This window comes from Oryx dammah, unplaced genomic scaffold (genome assembly GCF_014754425.2).
Source record: "Oryx dammah isolate SB20612 unplaced genomic scaffold, SCBI_Odam_1.1 HiC_scaffold_12, whole genome shotgun sequence".
NCBI lineage: Eukaryota > Metazoa > Chordata > Mammalia > Artiodactyla > Bovidae > Oryx > Oryx dammah.
The window spans coordinates 56,454,047-56,472,382 of record NW_024070196.1 but is presented as its reverse complement, the minus strand read 5'-3'; the positions used below and the strand labels follow the sequence as shown (position 1 = coordinate 56,472,382).

At 44.7% G+C, this 18,336-nt stretch overlaps 1 protein-coding gene and 1 non-coding gene across 3 annotated transcripts in view; one reads left to right on the top strand and one right to left on the bottom strand.

Annotated features, from left to right (window-relative positions):
* VSIG10 (V-set and immunoglobulin domain containing 10) overlaps positions 1-17,426 on the bottom strand; it is a 38,952-nt gene extending 21,526 nt beyond the window's left edge. Inside the window, exons 1-2 of one of the 2 annotated variants that reach the window (XM_040251621.1) lie at positions 17,046-17,426; positions 8,760-9,047 (exon numbers count right to left, since the gene is read on the bottom strand). In XM_040251621.1, coding sequence (XP_040107555.1) covers positions 8,760-9,047; positions 17,046-17,124 — 367 coding nt within the window. In that variant the 5' untranslated portion in view covers positions 17,125-17,426. The remainder of the gene's footprint in view (positions 1-8,759; positions 9,048-17,045) is intronic. The other variant, XM_040251620.1, reaches the window with a different exon arrangement.
* TRNAK-UUU lies at positions 10,883-10,954 on the top strand. The gene has a single exon. It is a non-coding gene; the product is annotated as a tRNA-Lys (tRNA).
* Positions 17,427-18,336: the final 910 nt, after the last annotated feature.

Sequence of the window (18,336 nt, the reverse complement as noted above, 5' to 3'; positions counted from 1 at the left end):
CTACCAAAGAGTACTCAATTCTCTGGTAGTCCATTGGTTAGAACTATGCTTTCGCTGCTGAGGGTGTGGGTTCAACCCCTGATTGGGGAACTAAGATCCTACAAACCATGTGGAGCAGCCAAATTAAAAAAAGAGAGAGATGAAATATAGAGGCAAATGTAACAACCCCATTGACTCCCTATCTCCCGACTGGCCACTGTTCCTGTTCAAAAGGCCAAAACCCAGAGGCTGTTATAAGCATATGTCTCCGCTTCAGATGAGCTTGGCAAGACTTGAGTTAATCAATCTTGGGCAAAGGCCATTCCACCTTCTGATGAGGCCAGCAATCATTCTTTGGTACACCCAGCACCCCCTTTCCCTAGGACCTTATGTTGTGACAGGGCAGAGTGTCACTGCCACCATCACAGAACGTGTACAAATCAGATGGGCCCAATTAGTCAGAGAACATGGGGCTTTCTCAAGACTCCCTTTCCTGCAAGTCTGGCATGGCAGTCACATCCCTGGCTAGACAGAAGCACTCCTATCCTCCAAACCCCAACTGAATCATCCAAAGGGGCTCCTGAAGGTTGATAAAAACCAGCTTCCTCATTGCTCATGTGTCCACCAGCTCCAACGCTCCCTCAACACTTGCCTGGCCTGAGAAAAACAGACACAGTGAGAGGCTGGCACAGTGTACCGCTCAACTCCCCAGTGGCTAAGCAATGATCTCTTGAAAGAAGCACAAAGTCTACTGCAATGTGTTAAGGTCCATGCTACCCATTCTAAAGGCAGAAAGTGAAGAGGAACTAAAGAGCCTCCTGATGAGGGTGAAAGAGGAGAGTGAAAAAGTTTGCTTGAAACTCAGCATTTAAAAAACTAAGATAGTGGCACCCGGTCCCATCACTTCATGAAAAATAGAAGGGGAAAAAGTGGAAGCAGTGACAGATTTTATTTTCTTGAGCTCCAAAATCACTACGGATGATTTTAAAGCCATGAAATTAAAAGATGCTTGCTCCCTGGAAGAAAAGCCATGACGAACCTGGTTGTTTGTTATTGTTGTTTAGTCGCTAAGTCATGTCCAACTCCTTTTCGACCCCATGGACTGTAGTCCAACAGACTCCTCTGTCCATGGGATTTCCCAAGCAAGAATACTGAAGTGGGTTGCCATTTTCTTCACAAGGGGATCTTCCCAATCCAGGGATCAAACCAGCATCTGCATTGGCAGGTAGACTCTTTACCCCCTGGGAAACCACCTGGGAAGCCCATGACAAATCTAGACAGTGTATTAAGAACCAGAGACATCATTTTGCCAACAAAGGTACCTATAATCAAAGCTGTGGTTGTTCCAGTAGCCACGTATGGATGTAAGGGTTGGACCATAAAGAAGGCTGAGTGCTATACTTTTGAATTGTGGTGCTGGAGAAAACTTTTGAAAGTCCCTTGGGCTGCAAGGAGATCAAACCAGTCATTCCTAAAGGAAATCAATCCTGAATACTCATTGGAAGGACTGATGTTGAAGCTGAAAATCCAATACTTCGGCCACCTGATATGAAGAGCTGACTCACTGGAAAAGACTGGGATGCTGAGAAAGATTGAAGGCAAAAGGAGAAGGACATGGCAGATGATGAGATGGTTTGATAGCATCACCGACTTAATGGACAGGAATTTGAGCAAACTCTGGGAGATAGTGGAAGACAGAGGAGCCTGGCATGCTATAGCCCATGGGGTTGCAAAGAGTCAGATACAACTTAGTGACCGAACAACAACAGCTAGCCCCCCAGACTTTCTGCAGGTAAACATATGGCAGTTCTAATATCATGCCCACCCAGTCTGGAGGCAAAAGGGGATGGGTGAGGCAATGGAAAAAAACAGCCATGGAAATTCTGAATTGCTCTGGACTAAGGAATTTCTGTACCCTCAGAAGCAGCAGCCCCAATCCTGATGGCTACGTTCTTCAACCACATCATTAAATTAATAAGGAACAGTGCAGAGCCCTTGCTCCTGTAACAAATAACAAAATCACATCACAGCACCCATTCCAGGCAGGTTGAATCACCCCTAGCCTATAGAAAACCTTCCTCCCTAGAAGATAGAGGCACTAAATGGCCACTGATAGATAAACAGAGATCCAGGTGGTAAGGAGGGTGAAAGTTACCACCCCTCATACAGCCAGCTTCGTGTTTCTGCAGCATTTCTGTCCATTCACACATTCAAGGTAATTTTCAGTTCTTTGTATGTTTTGGATATTGATCCCTTATCATTTGCAACTGTCTTCTCCCATTCAGTAGTTGGCCTTTCCGTTTTGTTGATAGTTTCTTTCATTGTGCAAAACTTTTCAGCCTTATGTAGTCTCATTTGTTGATTTTTGCTTTTGTTCCCCCTGCCTGAGAAGACATATCCAAAAAAAAATTACTGGGGAATAAAAAGAAGACAGCATTCCAAGCATTGGGACAGTCACAATTGTGTGTCTGACAAGATCAGAGTTGTAACAGAATGGACAGTGAGGTACAGAGTGATAGAAGGATCTTGGATTTGATTGATGTTGCAAGGCCACTGAATGAGCTTCCTGAACCTGAATAGGACAGGAGAAGCACCACAGAATCTGTCAAATAACAAGAAATGTAGTGGACTGACGTGGCCTTACAGTACCTCCATGACAGTATTCCTCCCATAAGAAACCAATGCCTGGCTCCTTGTTCATCATCAACTTCTTTTTAAAATACACAGATATAAAACATTTTTTTCAGTCTCCTAACCTGAATCTTTTAGTGATAGAGCAGCACTCAAAAATGTACAATTTTGCAGTAGCAAAATGGTATATATACCATGTACATACCATGTATGTACATATATATATACAGATATATATATACATAATACAATGGAATACTGCTAAGTTGCTTCAGTTGTGTCCGACTCTGTGCGACCCCATAGACGGCAGCCCACAAGGCTCCGCCATCCCTGGGATTCTCCAAGCAAGAACCCTGAAGTGGGTTGTCATTTCCTTCTCCAATGCATGAAAGTGAAAAGCGAAAGTGAAGTTAGTTGTGTCCAACTCTCAGCGACCCCATGGACTGCAGCCTACCAGGCTCCTCCGTCCATGGGATTTTCCAGACAAGAGTACTGGAGTGGGGTGCCATTGCCTAATGGAATACTATCCAGCCATAAAAAAGAATGAAATCTTGCATTTGTGACAATATGAATAAACCTAGAGAGTACCAAGTCAAGTGAAATAAGTCAGATTGAGAAAGACAAATACTGTATGATTTAGATATGTAGAATCTAAAAAATAGAACAAATGAACAAATACAAAAATCAGAAACAGAGCCACAGATACAGAGAACAGGTGGTTGCCAGAGGGGAGGGAGGTGAGGAGTGGAAAGATATAAATGAAGGAGATTAAGACCTTCAGTTACAAAATAAATGAGTCATGGGTATGAAATATACAGTGTGGGGAATCCAGTCAATAATTATATAATACCTCTGTCTGGTGCCAGATCATAACTAGAGTTATTGCAGTAATCATTTTGAAAAGTACGGAAATATCAAACTACTGTGGTGTGTAACAAGAACGAACATAGTGTTGTAGGTCAATTATATTGGGTTGGCCAAAAAGTCTGTTCGGATTTATCTGTAAGTTTGGCCAACCCAATAGTTCAAAAACAAACTCATAGAAAAAGAGATCAGATCTCTGGTTACCACAGGTAGGCTGATGGGAGGAAGGAAAACTGGACAAAGGTACAAACTTCCAGTTATAAGATAAATTAGTATTAGGGCTGTAATGTGTAAGATGGTAAATATAATTAACACTGCTGTGTATTATATATGAAAGTTAAGAGAGTAAATCTTAAGACTTCTCATCATAGGGAAGATTTTTTTTCTATTTAATTTTGTATCTATATGAGATGAAAGATGTTCACTAAACTTATTGTGGTCATCATTTCATGATGTGTATAAGTAAAATCATTGTGCTGTAGAGCACAATGTCAATTATACCTCAATAAAGCTGGAAGAAAAAAATTTTTTAAATAACAAAACAAAACCAAAGTCACTTACAGATAACAATTTGTCACATCTCAGAATTCTCCCCCTAGTTTCCAAGGCCATCTTAGAATGTTCCCAAACTCTTCTCCTTAAGAGACTAAGTTATCAACCACATCAACAGTAAGATGGGAAAAGCAAAATTCGGGCCCACAGAGTCCCTGACACACAGCAAATCTTGTTGGAAAAGCTCAGGTGTACTGATTGTTGGGAATTTAAGATGCATTTTTTCCCCACAGGAATCCTGTCACCTGCTTAACCAGCTGAGAGAGATAACATGAACCAAGTGCATATACACTGGTGCCAACTCTATGCCGAAGGCTGCACATGTTTATCTCATGAATGTGTGCAGGGACTCTCTGCCTAGCTTGTACCATTACTCCTGAATTCACAAATGACAACTAAGGGTGGAGGATTTCAAGTGACTTCCCCAAGGTCACAAAGACAACAGCCAGCAGGTCCTGCATTTGAACCTGGGTAACTAGGCTTCAGAGAGTATGCTCTCAGCCATTCAGCAACACCACCACAGAAGTAATGGTGGGGTCAAGCCTAATCCATTTTCTGAAACTCCCATGCAGAAATGAGGGCTGAGTTCCAATCTGAGATGCCAAGGCCTCGCCTTCAGCCACTGTCTGAGGAGCAGGAAGGGGCTCCCTGGTGCCTGGAGGGGTATGGTGTAGCTTGGGGTCTCTCTGAAATGGGAACACAGCCTGACATTCCAGAGGGTTCGTTTTGGTGTATGTGAAACCAGAGGATATCTGTGTTGTGGACTGAACGCTTGTTTCCCCCCAAATTCATACGCTGAAGCCTGTGTCCAGTGTGATGGCATTTGGAGGTAGGGCCTTTGGGAGGGGTTAGGTCCTGAGAGCAGAGCTCTCATGAAGGGGATGGGTGTCCTCATAGGAGGCCCCCAGAGCTTGCTTCTTCCCTCCTTGTTCTCTACCAAGGAGAGAAGATACTCATTTACCAATCAGAGAGCAGGTCCTCACTAGACACTGCATCTGCCAGCACCTTGATCTTGGACTTTCCAACCTCCAGAACTGTGAGGAAGAAACGTTTGTTCTTTAAACTACTCAGTCTATGCTATTGTTATACCAGCCCAAACTGACTAAGACAGCCTATGTCCTGTTTTCATGAACAAGCCCTACACCAGTCAGGGACACCATATGTTTCCAAATCAAGTTTCCATAACACAAATCACACCACAGTAACTCAGAGAGCTCAAAGCACCATTTGAGTTTAGTGACTTTTTAAAAGAATATAAGTTCACTTTCATCACAAAAAGACCTTACATTTATCTCCCTCTGGGCAATAATGAAACTAATCCATCCTCCAATAAACTTAGCCAATCATTAATAAGTTAGTGTCAGATAAAATCATCATAAATCAGAAACAGTGATGATAAAATAAAAACCCAAAGTTGTAATCCCACCTTACTCCTCTGAGGTCAAAAGCAAAGACATTTAGGGACTTCTTTGGTGGTCCAGTAGTTTAGATGCCACACTTACACTGCAGGGGGTGTGTGTTTAAGCCCTGGTCAAGGAACTAATAAGATCTTGCATGCCTCATGGTGCAGCCAAAAATTAAAAAAATAAAAAAGACATTTATCAACAGACTGATATGAAGGAATTATCATTATTTTTAGTCACATCATGCAGCATGCAGAATCTTAGTTCCTCAACCAGGGATCAAACTTGTGCCCTGTGCAGTGGGAGCACAGTATTAACCACTGGACCACCAGGGTAGTCCCAAAGGAATTATTACTGTTTGGCAGCTGGAGTGAGGGAGGTCTGTTGGCACCCGCCAGGAACCAATAAGAACTGGGCCAAATTGGGTGACATTTTTTGATACACCCACATTCATTCTGGGTCATTCAGCAATTTATCCAGACCCAGAAACATTGCGTTTGCAAATTCCATAAGCCTTGAGAGTTGAACGTTAGAAACCATCCAAAAATCTAGACATGTCCTTGAAGCCTCTCTTTGCTTCATCCTCCATTTCCAACCCAGCAGCAAATCTTGGCAGTCTCCCTCCAAAATATTCTCTGAACTGTACATTTTCACCCTGACTCTGACCACTAACATCTTGTACTTCTGACTGGCTTCCTTGTTTTTTATGTTACCAGTTTTCTTTGTGACAAGACACATCCATTCTCTATGTGTAATTTAAATGATACAAGACCCCTGCTAGCTTACAGTCACAGGGGTGCCGCCTACACCTAGAATAAGAGTCCCAATTATCTTTACCAGTTGTATTAGTATCCTTGGGCTGCCTTAACAAAGTACCTCAAATTAGACAGATTAAAAGAACAGAAATTGGGACTTCCTTGGTGGTCCAGTGGCTATTCTCCATCTAAGACTCAGTGAAGCCAAATAATAAATAAGTATTATTTTTAAAAAAGAATAGAATTGACTCTCCCAGCATTCTGAAGTATGAAATCAGATGTCAGGAGGGCCATATTCCTCTCAAGGCTCTAGGAGAGAACCCTTCCTTGCCTCTTTCCTCAAGGCTGCTGCTTGTGACCATCTGTCTTTGGCATTCCTTCGCTTGCAGCTGCACTACTCCAATCTCTGCCTGCCACTGTGTGAGTTCTCCCTGTGTCTCTGTCTTTGCATGCATTTTCCTCCTATAAGGATAACAGTCAATTTTAATTAGGGCCCACTCTAATGACCTTATCTTCTGGGCTTCTCTTCTGGGTGCAGTGGTAAAGAATCTGCCTGCTAATGCAAGAGATGCAGGTTCAATCCCTGAGTCGGGAAGATCCCCTGGAAGAGGGCACGGCAACCCACTCTAGTATTCTTGCCTGGGAAATCCCATGGACAGAGGAGCTTGGCGAACTATAGTCCACGGGGTCACAAAAGAGTTGGACACCACTAAGTGACTGAGCACACAATGACCTCATCTTAGGTTGATTGTAATTGCAAAGAGCCTATTTCCAAATAAAGTCATATTCACAGGTACTGAGATTAGGAAATCAACATATCTCTCTGGGGGATACAATTCAACCCATAACACCAGTCCTACCCAGCCCCACGTGGTCTGGCCCTGCCTCTCATATCTCACAGGTCCTGCCTTCTCACCTCCTGGGTTCCCATCACACGAGCTGCCTTCTCACCTACACATGCACCATGTTCAACCTGTCTTGCACCAGTTCACTTTCTGCCTGGATCCCTCTCTCTCTTTTGCGTGACTGGCTCCTACATATCATTCACTGTCAATGTCACTCCTTCCAAAAGCTCCTCTCTGACCCACCCATGTAAAGTGTTTCAGAGAATCACATCACGTCATCTCAATTCTCTGCACAACACCTGTCACTCTGACACTGCCTGATGCATTTTTTTACCTGCTGACTGTCTGTCTTCCCCCAGTAGGATGTCGGTTCCATGAGGGTAGGGACAGTCTCTGTCAGATCCATTCCTGTGGCCCAGTGCCTAGAACAGTGTCTGGCATCGGGCTCTCAAAAAATATATATTGACTAAAGGAATGAGTAAATTCTTTAATTTATAGATGAGAAAATCAGGGAGCAATAAAATGACCACATGACTATTTCCATTCAACTAGAATGTGGATGTCCCTGTGATCAACAAACTTTTCTGTAGGGGCCAGAGAGTAAATATTTTAGGTTCTGTGGGGCATACAATCAGTTTCACAGTCACTCAGCTCTGAGATTATAGCACTAAAGACAATCAGAGATAATATGTAACTGGATAAGCATTGCTATGTTCAAATAAGACCTTATTTGAACTGAAAGTTGAATTTCATATAATTTTCACATGTCACAAGTATCATTCTTCTTTTGAGTTTTTCAACCATTAAAAATGTAAAAAAATATTTGCTGCTTGCAGATCATACAAAAATATACAACAGTCTAAAAATGGCCCACAGGTTATAATTTGCCAACTAAATCCCTGCATATATATTGACAGACATGATAGACTGATTTAGGAAAGACAGTAGTAATAGTAGTTCATACTAAGCCCTATATTTAGCACTAGAGCATAAGAGCATATATCTGGTAAGGCATGCAATGCGTTTTCCCCAGTTAACAAATAAGAAAAACTGAATCTCAGTGATATTAAATTACTTACTCAAGATGACCCATCCTTAGGCTTGGAACTCAGGCAGTCTGACTTGCTTATGTTATACTTTGACTTTGTTGCATAATAAAATGAGATTAATAGCAAGGATGATATTAATAAACTAAAAGTAATAGCTAACTATTAATAAATAATATGCCAGGATCCATTTACAGCAATTTACATAGATATCAGTTAAGTTCAGTTCAGTGGCTCAGTTGTGACTAACTCTTTGCAACCCCATGGACTGCAGCACACCAGGCCTCCTGGTCCATCACCAACTCCTGGAGTTTACTCAAACTCATGTCCATTGTGTCAGTGATGCCATCCAACCATCTCATCCTCTGTCATCCCCTTCTCCACCCTCTGTCAATCTTTCCCAGCATCAGGGTCTTTTCAAATGAGTCGGTTCTTCGCATCAGGTGGCCAAAGTATTGGAGTATATACGTAGATATGCTGGCATTTATTCCTCACAGCAATTCTATGAGGCAAGAATTCCTATTATCCCCATTATACAGATGAGGAAATGACAGATGTGAGAGATCACTCAGCTTGCACGTGGGAGTGCCCAGAATGAAACCCAGGCTACTGACTCCAAAGGCCTCCTCAGGTCCAAGGATCTGAGCCCCTCCCCACCAGTTGCAATCCCCACCCACCACTTACTAGCCACCTGCAGCCATACTTGGAACCTCCGTGTCTCAGTCTTGTTCAGGACCTCAGAGCAGGTGTAGTTCCCCTCATCCTGCAGGTTCAGCGCCTCAATGTGCAGGGAGCTGGCATTCACCAGAGAGAAGCGCGACTGGGCTGGTGGGAGGCTGGAATTGGAGGACAAGAGGAAGACTGACTCCGAGTCATTGCGGCACCAGGTCACGAGGCCCCTCGGTCCCGAGATGTTGCCACAGTGCAGGGTGATGTTTTCGTGAATTTCTCCAATGATGACAGCCTCCAATCCTGTGCAAGGAAAGGTCAGGCTGTTACTATCTTTCTTGATCCTAGACAATCTCCTTTTCTTGCCGTTTCCCTGCATTAAGATTTAAAAAAAAAACAAAACAGGCATGTATTTTTGAGATGCAATAATACACTGAGCCCAACCCTGTTGGGATTATTGGCCAGTAATTGACAGTAATGAATTTGTGGTGGATCACAACTGCAAACAGTCCTAATAAGCCCCTTCTCCACTGTCTATGCCCTTCACAATGTCACTCCACAACGCCCTCCCACTCTTGACTCTGGTAGCACCATGCGACTTACTCTGATCATTGGGGTGTTAACAAATGTGTTGCAAGCAGAGGCTTAAAAAGCACTGGTGTGACTGGGCTTGCTCACTCTCACCTTCTGCTACCACCTTGAGAAGGATGTGCCTGGGCTAGGTAGCAGGGGAGGGTGAAAAATATATGGTGGGGACCCCAGCTGCCTCAGTCCTCAGCTATGGCCACTCATCTGATGCCCAGACACATGAGTGAGCCCAGGCAAGATCAGCAGGGCCAACTGTCCAATACTCCCAGGCCCTTCAGAAATAAGCACTCATTGCCATTTTGTGATGCTTTGTTACACAGATTATTGTGGCAATAAATAACTGATACAGAATCTGAGTGGCTTTACTTGCCTAGAAATCCAGAATGGTGGAAGGAAGAGGGCTCTGGCTTTGTTTCCTCTTTCCTGCTGCTCTCTGTCTCTCTCCACCTCAGGTACAGTGCAACACCACTCAGCAGCTCCATGCAGGAATGGGCTCAGAGTGGGGACTTTGGGGCATGCTCTGAGCTAGGCACTGGGGAGCCAATGACAGGCAAAATAGAAACCTGCAGGATCTCACAGTCTAGTGGAGAAAATAGGCAATAGGGACTCCCCTGGCAGTCCAGCAGTTAAAACTCCACGCTTCCACTGCAGGGGGAATGGGTTCAATCCCTGGTCAGGCAACTAGGATCCCATATGCCATGCAGCATGGCAAAAAAAAAGAAAAAAAAAAAAAAACAACCAGACAATAAACTGGCAATTAGGATGCAGTGTGATAAATAGCATGATAGGAGCTTGGAGAAGGGGCTCTTAAGTCTAGCTGTGGTTTTTGACAGGGAAGGCTTCCTCTAGGAAGCCACACTGAGATCTGATGGTCAGGAAAGAACTAGCTAGGTAGGGATGAAGCCGGTGTTCCCAGGCAGAATGAAAAGTGCAGATCAGCAGCAGCACTGTCAGAAATTCAGATTATCAGGTCCCACCACATCTAAATCAGAACCCAGGGGTGGGGTGGGAGGTAGCACTCTACATTTTCACAAGCCCTCCAGGTGACCCTGATGCTCATTCAAGACTGACAAATGCTCAGGTAACTGACTTGGCATTAAGACTGCCACCAGGTAACAAGAAGCAAATGCAGCCCATTTTGCTGAGAAAAGTCCTAATATTTCAGCCCCCTCCACAATCAGCACCCATATACAAAGAGGTTACAGGCGCAGGAATAACGGGCAGAACCAGTCTTACTCATGTTGTCACATTCAATAGATGAGAAAACTGTAATGCAAAGAAGGGAAGCAGGCTGGCCTGAAGTCCTACAATGAGAAGGTAGCAGTATGCGACCAGAGTCTAGATTTCTTGCTCCATTCAGTGCTTTTTCCACCACATTGGAAGTTTTCAAAGTATGTGAATATTCTGGGGTTTTGCGAAAGACGGTATTTCATTACAAAATAAACTGCCCTCAACAGCGGTATTGGGACAATTGGCTGTCCACACACAAAAGAATGAAGTTGGACCCCTTACCTCACATCATGTATAAAAATTAACTCAAAATCAGGAGTTCCCTGGCAGTCCAGTGGTTAGGACATAGCACTTTTACTGCTGTGGCCTGGGTTCAATCCCTGGTTGGGGAACTAAGATTCTGCAAGCCAGGCAGAGTGGTCAAAAAAATAAGGAACTCAAAATAGACCATAGAAAACTATAAATTATTTAGAAAAAAAAAGAAAAAGAATGTATCTTTGTGACTTTGGGTTAAGCCTGCAGGCACCCAAGAGCCTGTGCTTCACAGTAAGAGAAGACACTACAATAAGAAGCCTGTGCACTGCAACTAGAGAAAGCCCATACCAGCACAGCCAATAAATAAGTAAATAAATATTTTTTAAAAAGCACCCTGAAACAAGATGAATGGGAAACCATCCCAATAAACACATTTTGGATACAAAAAAATAAAGTGAAAAGAAGACCCACAAGTTGAGAGAAAATATTTACAAATCACATCTGAGAAGAGATCTGTATGTGGAATATATATATACAAAACTCTTAAAGCTCAACAATAAGACAATGTAAAATGAGCAAAAGATTTAAATTGACATTTCTCCAAAAGATAGATAAAAGGCCAATAAGCACATGAAAAGCTCAACATTAGCCACTAGGGAAAATGCAAATCAAAACTATAATAAGATACCTAACACTTCACACTTGTTGCTGCTGCTGCTAAGTCACTTCAGTAGTGTCTGACTCTGTATGACCCCAGAGACGGAAGCCCACCAGGCTCCCCCGTCCCTGGGATTCTCCAGGCAAGAACACTGGAATGGGTTGCCATTTCCTTCTCCAGTGCTTGAAAGTGAAAAGTGAAAGTGAAGTTGCTCAGTCATGCCCAACTCTTAGCGACCCCATGGACTGCAGCCCACCAGGCTCCTTCACACTTGCTGCTGCTGCTAAGTTGCTTCAGTCGTGTCTGACTCTGTGCGACCCCATAGATGGCAGCCCACCAGGCTCCCCCGTCCCTGGGATTCTCCAGGCAAGAACACTGGAGTGGGTTGCCATTTCCTTCTCCAATGCATGAAAGTGAAAAGTGAAAGTGAAGTTGCTCAGTCGTGCCTGACTCTTAGCGACCCCATGGACTGCAGCCTACCAGGCTCCTCCACCCATGGGATTTTCGAGGCAAGAGTACTGGAGTGGGGTGCCATTGCCTTCTCTGTCACACTTGCTAGGATGGCTAAAATGAAAGACAATAACAAGTGTCGGCAAAGATGTAGAGAAACTAGAACCATTATACATTGTTAGCAGGATTTTTAAATGGTGCTGCTACGTTGGAAAACAGTTTGATATTTCCTCGCAAGGTAAAGCTACCATATGACTCTACCTTAGCAAGTCTAGCCCTAGGTGTATAACCAAGAGAAATGAAAACTTGTCCACACAAAAACTTGTACATGCATGCTCACATTATTCATAATAGCCAAAAGGTGGTAACAGCCTGAATGCCCATCAACTGATGAATGAATAAAATGTGGTATATCCATATAATGGGAATATTACTCGGCCATAAAAAAGGCCAAAGCTATAGCATGGATGAATCTTGAAAACACTGTGTTAAGTGAAATAAGGCAGTCATAAAAGACAACATATTTTGTGATTCCAATTATAGGTAGATGTCCAAATAGGTAGACCTACAGAGATGTCCAAATAAGTAAATCTACGGAGATAGAAAGTGGATTAGCTGTTGTCTAGGGCTGGAGAAGTGGCTTGTCTCGGGGCAGAGGCACATAGTGGGGAATGACTTTTTTAAAATTTTATTTATTTTTGGCTGGGTCTTCATTGTTGCATTTGGGCCTTCTCTAGTTGCGGTGATGCCAAAGAATGCTCAAACTACCGCACAATTGCACTCATCTCACATGCTAGTAAAGTTCTCCAAGCTCAAAATTCTCCAAGCCAGGCTTCAGCAATACGGGAACCGTGAACTTCCTAATGTTCAAGCTGGTTTTAGAAAAGGCAGAGGAACCAGAGAACAACATCCGCTGGATCATCGAAAAAGCAAGAGAGTTCCAGAAAAACATCTATTTCTGCTATATTGACTATGCCAAAGCCTTGGACTGTGTGGATCACAATAAACTGAGGGAAATTCTGAAAGAGATGGGAATACCAGACCACCTGACCTGCTTCTTGAGAAACCTCTATGCAGGTCAGGAAGCAACAATTACAACTGGACATGGAACAACAGACTGGTTCCAAATAGGAAAAGGAGTACGTCAAGGCTGTGTATTGTCACCCTGCTTATTTAACTTATATGCAGAGTACGTCATGAGAAACGCTGGGCTGGAAGAAGCACAAGCTGGAATCAAGATTGCCAGGAGAAATATCAATAATCTCAGATATGCAGATGACACCACCCTTATGGCAGAAAGTGAAGAGGAGCTAAAGAGCCTCTTGATGGGAGAAGGAAATGGCAACCCACTCCAGTAATCTTGCCTGGAAAACACCATGTACAGAGGAGCCTGGCAGGCTACAGTCCGTGGGGTCACAAGAGTCAGACACAACTTGGTGACTAAACCATCCACCACTACAAAGTGAATATATGCCTAAAGATAATGTGTAAAAAGGATATTTGCCATATACTAGCTAGTTTTTTGGTGGGAGGGTGGGAGTCAAGGAAGACTTGGGGTTATTTTTTCATCAACTTCCATTTTATACTTATTTGCAATGGCCATTTTTTTTTTACTAATACTGTAAAACTATGAAAATGAATAAAATACTAAAAGTTTCATAAAAAAAAAAAAAAGCCTCTTGATGAAGGTGAAAGAGGAGAGTGAAAAAGTTGGCTTAAAGCTCAACATTCAGAAAATGAAGATCATGGCATCTGGTCCCATCACTTCATGGGAAATAGATGGGGAAACAATGGAAACAGTGTCAGACTTTATTTTTTTGGGCTCCAAAATCACTGCAGGTGATGACTGCAGCCATGAAATTAAAAGACGCTTACTCCTTGGAAGAAAAGTTATGACCAACCTAGACAGCATATTGAAAAGCAGAGACATTACTTTGCTAACAAAGGTCCGTCTAGTCAAGGGTATGGTTTTTTCAGTGGTCATGTATGTATGGATGTGAGGGTTGCAGTGTGAAGAAAGCTGAGCGCTGAAGAATTGATGCTTTTTAACTGTGGTGTTGGAGAAGACTGTGGAGAGTCCCTTGGACTGCAAGGAGATCCAATCAGTCCATTCTGAAGGAGATCAACCCTGGGATTTCTTTGGAGGGAATGATGCTGAAGCTGAAACTCCAGTACTTTGGACGCCTCATGCGAAGAGTTGACTCAGTGGAAAAGATTCTGATGATGGGAGGGACTGGGGGCGGGAGGAGAAGGGGACGACAGAGGATGAGATGGCTGGATGGCATCACAGACTCGATGGACGTGAGTCTGAGTGGACTCCGGGAGTTGGTGATGGACAGGGAGGCCTGGCGTGCTGTGATTCATGGGGTCGCAAAGAGTCGGACACGACTGAGCGACTGAACTGAACTGAACTAGCTGTGGTGAGCAGAGGCTGCTCTCTAGTTGCAGTGATTGATCTTCTCATTGTGGTGGCTTCTCTTGTTGCAGAGCATGGGCTCTAGGTGCACGAGCTTCAGTAGTTGTGGTTCCTGGGCTCTACTGCACAGGCTCAATTGTTGTGGTACACAGGCTTAGTTGCTCCATGGTATGTACGATCTTCTTGGATCATGGATCAAACCCGTGTCTCCTGCACTTCTTGGCAGATTCTTTACCACTAAGCCACCAAGGAAGCCCAGGAGAGACTTAATACTTAAGCAGAGGGCATCTTTTTGTGATGAAAATGTTCTGGAACTAATGGTGATGGCTGCACAATCTTGTGAATATACTAAACACCACTGAATTGTACAGTTAAAAGGGTAAAGTATATAGTATGTAAGTAAATTATATCTCAATTAGGTTGTTGTAAAAAAATTGTTACCTGCCTTTGGAACTCATTCTCTTTTATAAAACAAAAAGTAACCGTTATCTGTATTTGGGCTTTTATCTGGTTGGAAGGGGCTACCTCTGAAAAATCACGAGACAGCTGAAGCTACAGCATGTTCCCACACTCTCCCATTGTGGCTATATCATTCCCCGAAGCCAGGGTAAAATGAAAAATAATAAATAAATTCTAATCACTTGTTGGAAGGCAGAAAATGTGACCTAATGCTGGAGATTCTAAAATAGCAAGAAACACTTCTAAACAATCACTTTAAAAAATAAGTGAGAATTATTTTTAAATAGTTAGGCCTGGGAACCCAAGTTCTCAGTGGCAATCCCCACTGAGGAGAAAAAAACCAGAATTATAGATGCAACAATGTGTTTGTGAGACCTGAAGACCTGCCCTTCCCAGGCTCCTTGGCAAAGGAATAAAAAAAGCCTTGGAAAAGCCCCGGTGAAACTTTAGTGTTGGAACTTGAGTTAACACTGTCTTTTCCTCCAAGGACTAGAATGACATAACCACAAACTACACCATTTTAAAGCATTTAACTTCTCCTGGCTTAGCTCACTCTGTTCTTTTTAAATACTGACTGAAGGTGACCTTAGAGATCCCTCAGTCCTGAGGGCTGAGTTCAGGACAGGCTGAGTCAGAGTTCCGTAGGGAAGAACACAGTCATCAACTAGTGATGTCTGATAGGGAGAAGGAATGGGTGGTCCTTGAGAGTGCACTGGTTCCATGCTTAATCATCCTAAACCTCCTCATGTTACACCTGAGAAAACTTAAATCCAGAAAGCTTAAGTGATTTACTTAAGCTCCCACAAAAGCCACTGGAAGAGCTGGGACTGTCATTCAGGTCTTCGAGGTGCCAGGTCACAGGAATTTACTCGGTCTCCCAACCAGAAGAGTGAGACATTCTGTGTTACTAGAAGTGGTCCATAGGTATCCGGAGGGCCCTTGAAAGTCCCCCAAGCTTAAATTCGGAATACGGACTGGAGGGGTGGGATGGTAAGGGTGGTAGGGAGGCTCAAGAGGGAGGGATATATGTGTGTGTGTTCCAATTAGGAGAGCCTCCCAATTAGGAACTTTTGGCACTTGCTGCTAGGAAGCTCACAGGGGGCAATTCCTCTAGGCACCTACAAGAGATCAGCAGACCACACTGGACTGGGTGATTCCTGAAAATAGGACTCTAAGTATTCTGGCAAACTCCATCTCGTTCCCCTCACCTCAGGTCCTCTCACTGCTTGTCACACTACCCTGAATGCAAAAGACATGCATTTGCTGGTGAATTAAGTTCAAAAATATTTTTTCAATCTTTTAAAAATTCTGTATGTTTTTGTAAGGGCTCCCCTGGTGGCTCAGTAGTAAAGAACCTGCTAGCCAATACAGGTGGCATGGGTTTGATCCCGCGGTCAGGGAGATGCCCTGAAGGAAATGGCAATCCAATCCAGTATTCTTGCCTGGGAAACCCCATGGACAGAAGAGCATGGCAGGTTACAGTCTATGAGGTCACAAAAGAGTCAGACAGGATTTAGCGACAACAGCAACAACAAAATGTTTTTGTAAGCAACAAAATGTTTTTGTAAGCAACCCTCTGTTCTTTATTGCTCCAAGGCATATCACAGATGGAGCAAGTTAAGACTCTTCGCCAATCATATCAAGAGTAAGAGGCAATGTCAAGTGTAGGGGAAGTTTCCTGTAAGTTTGAAATTATTTCAAAATAAAAGTTTTTTCGTTTAAGTAAAGGAGAAAAGCACAATTTTGCCATAGTCCACACCGGTGGGCTTGCGGGAGTGTGTAGGGAAATCACAGGTTACAGGTGCAAGGCGAGTTCAACCTTGGTCAGAGGGAGGAGAGGAAACTGAAGGAGCCTCGAGTTTGAGAACCAGCGCAGCACGTAAAACCAAACCACGAATTTACATAGGCCATTTAAAAAAAAAAAACAGAATAAAAATAAACATTTTACACCTCTTCAACGTTTCCATCTTCAGTTTCCCCAAATTTTCACCTCCGCAGGCCCTTTGCAGCCTCGCCTGCTACCCACTCTAAGAGAGTAGGGATGTCTTGCCCTTTATCAAGCGCTCGGTAAAATTCTTTCCTGAAAAAAGCTGAGCTACGAGCAGGAAAGTCAAGACCCTCCCAGGGCTACTTCGAGGCCTCGGCCACGACTGGATCCAGCGAGTCGGAGGGATTCCGTCCCCGGCTCTCCCCTCCCCACCGTTGCCTCGCATCAAGTTTTTGCCTCCAGATCGTCGCCCCTTACCTGCGGCGACCCAGCGGGCCAGTAGCGCTCCGAAGCAGACGAGAACCCAGGACTTGGACGCCCGGACGCCCGCGGCCATCTCGTCCCAGATGCGGGCAGGGGCCCTTCGGGAAACGCAAGCTCCGGCTTGGCTGGATGTGCTCCCCCCAGGGGTACCCAGTACTTCTCCCAAGTCCTCGGAACGACAGAGTAGCTCCACTTTCCGCAGCCCCCAGGAAGGATGCTTGGGGTGAGCCCGATGTCAGGGGCTAGGAGCTGCGCCGGGCTCCAAGCACCACTCTCTCCAGAGCGCCCGGCCCCTGGTGGGAGGGCACACCCCGCCCCCTGCGCCCGCCACCCACTCCCGCTGACGGAAAACAACCGGAGCTGAGTCCCCTCCCGCCTCCCGTCCAGGCGGGAGCCCAACTTCCTCTACCTTGGCCGAGGAGGAGGGCTTTACGCAAAGGGCGCGCGCCCGGGCGCGCCGAGTCGGGTCGGGGCAGGCCGGGGGCGGAGCGCCGAGGCTGGTCCCTCCCCGAGCCCACTCGCCCGGGACAGCGGCCCTGAGTCGCGGGGAAAGTGGGCGGCGCAGAGCCCTGCAGCTGCCGCAGGACGGCATCCCCCCCCTCGACCCGCCGGCTGCTCCTTCCCGGGCGCCCAGGCTGCGGCACTCGAAGGACCGTCTCGACTCGGAGGGGCAGGTGCCAAGCTGCAGAATTCACGGTCCCCTCGGTTTAGCTGTTCTAGGGATTCCCAGTTGTTTTCCTGTGCCTCCGGGTGGACTCCTGGGCCGCCATCGCTGCCTTTCTCTACCCTTTGCAGAAGGAAGGCAGGTCTGGAGCAGGAGAAAGATGATCCTTTAGACCTTCCAGCCAAGAGCTGCCACGAGACTCTGGTCCTCCAGCTAACTGGTAGAGACCAAACAGTAAGCGCGAGGGCAGCGGAACTGGGTGCTAGGAGCTTTTTTTATTTTTCTAGTTCCCCCACCCCCCCATCCAGTCTGGTTCCCAGAGAACTACATTTCCAAGCTAAAATCCCCCTCTTCCTGACACACCCCTAACCCATCCTCTGTCCTAGGGAAAATGCGGTTATGACATCCTGAGGAAGAGATGATCCTTGAAACAGACCTAACAGAAACTTACTCTTAAAAAACAAACAACAAAAAACTGCAGCTAACATAGTGAAAATATTAACTGTGAATTAACTAGAAAGTGAATATATGAGAGTTCCCATTCTTTCAACTTTTCTATCTTTGAAAATTTCCCCATCACCTCATTGTAAAATTTGGGAAAAAAAAGAAAACAATGCTATT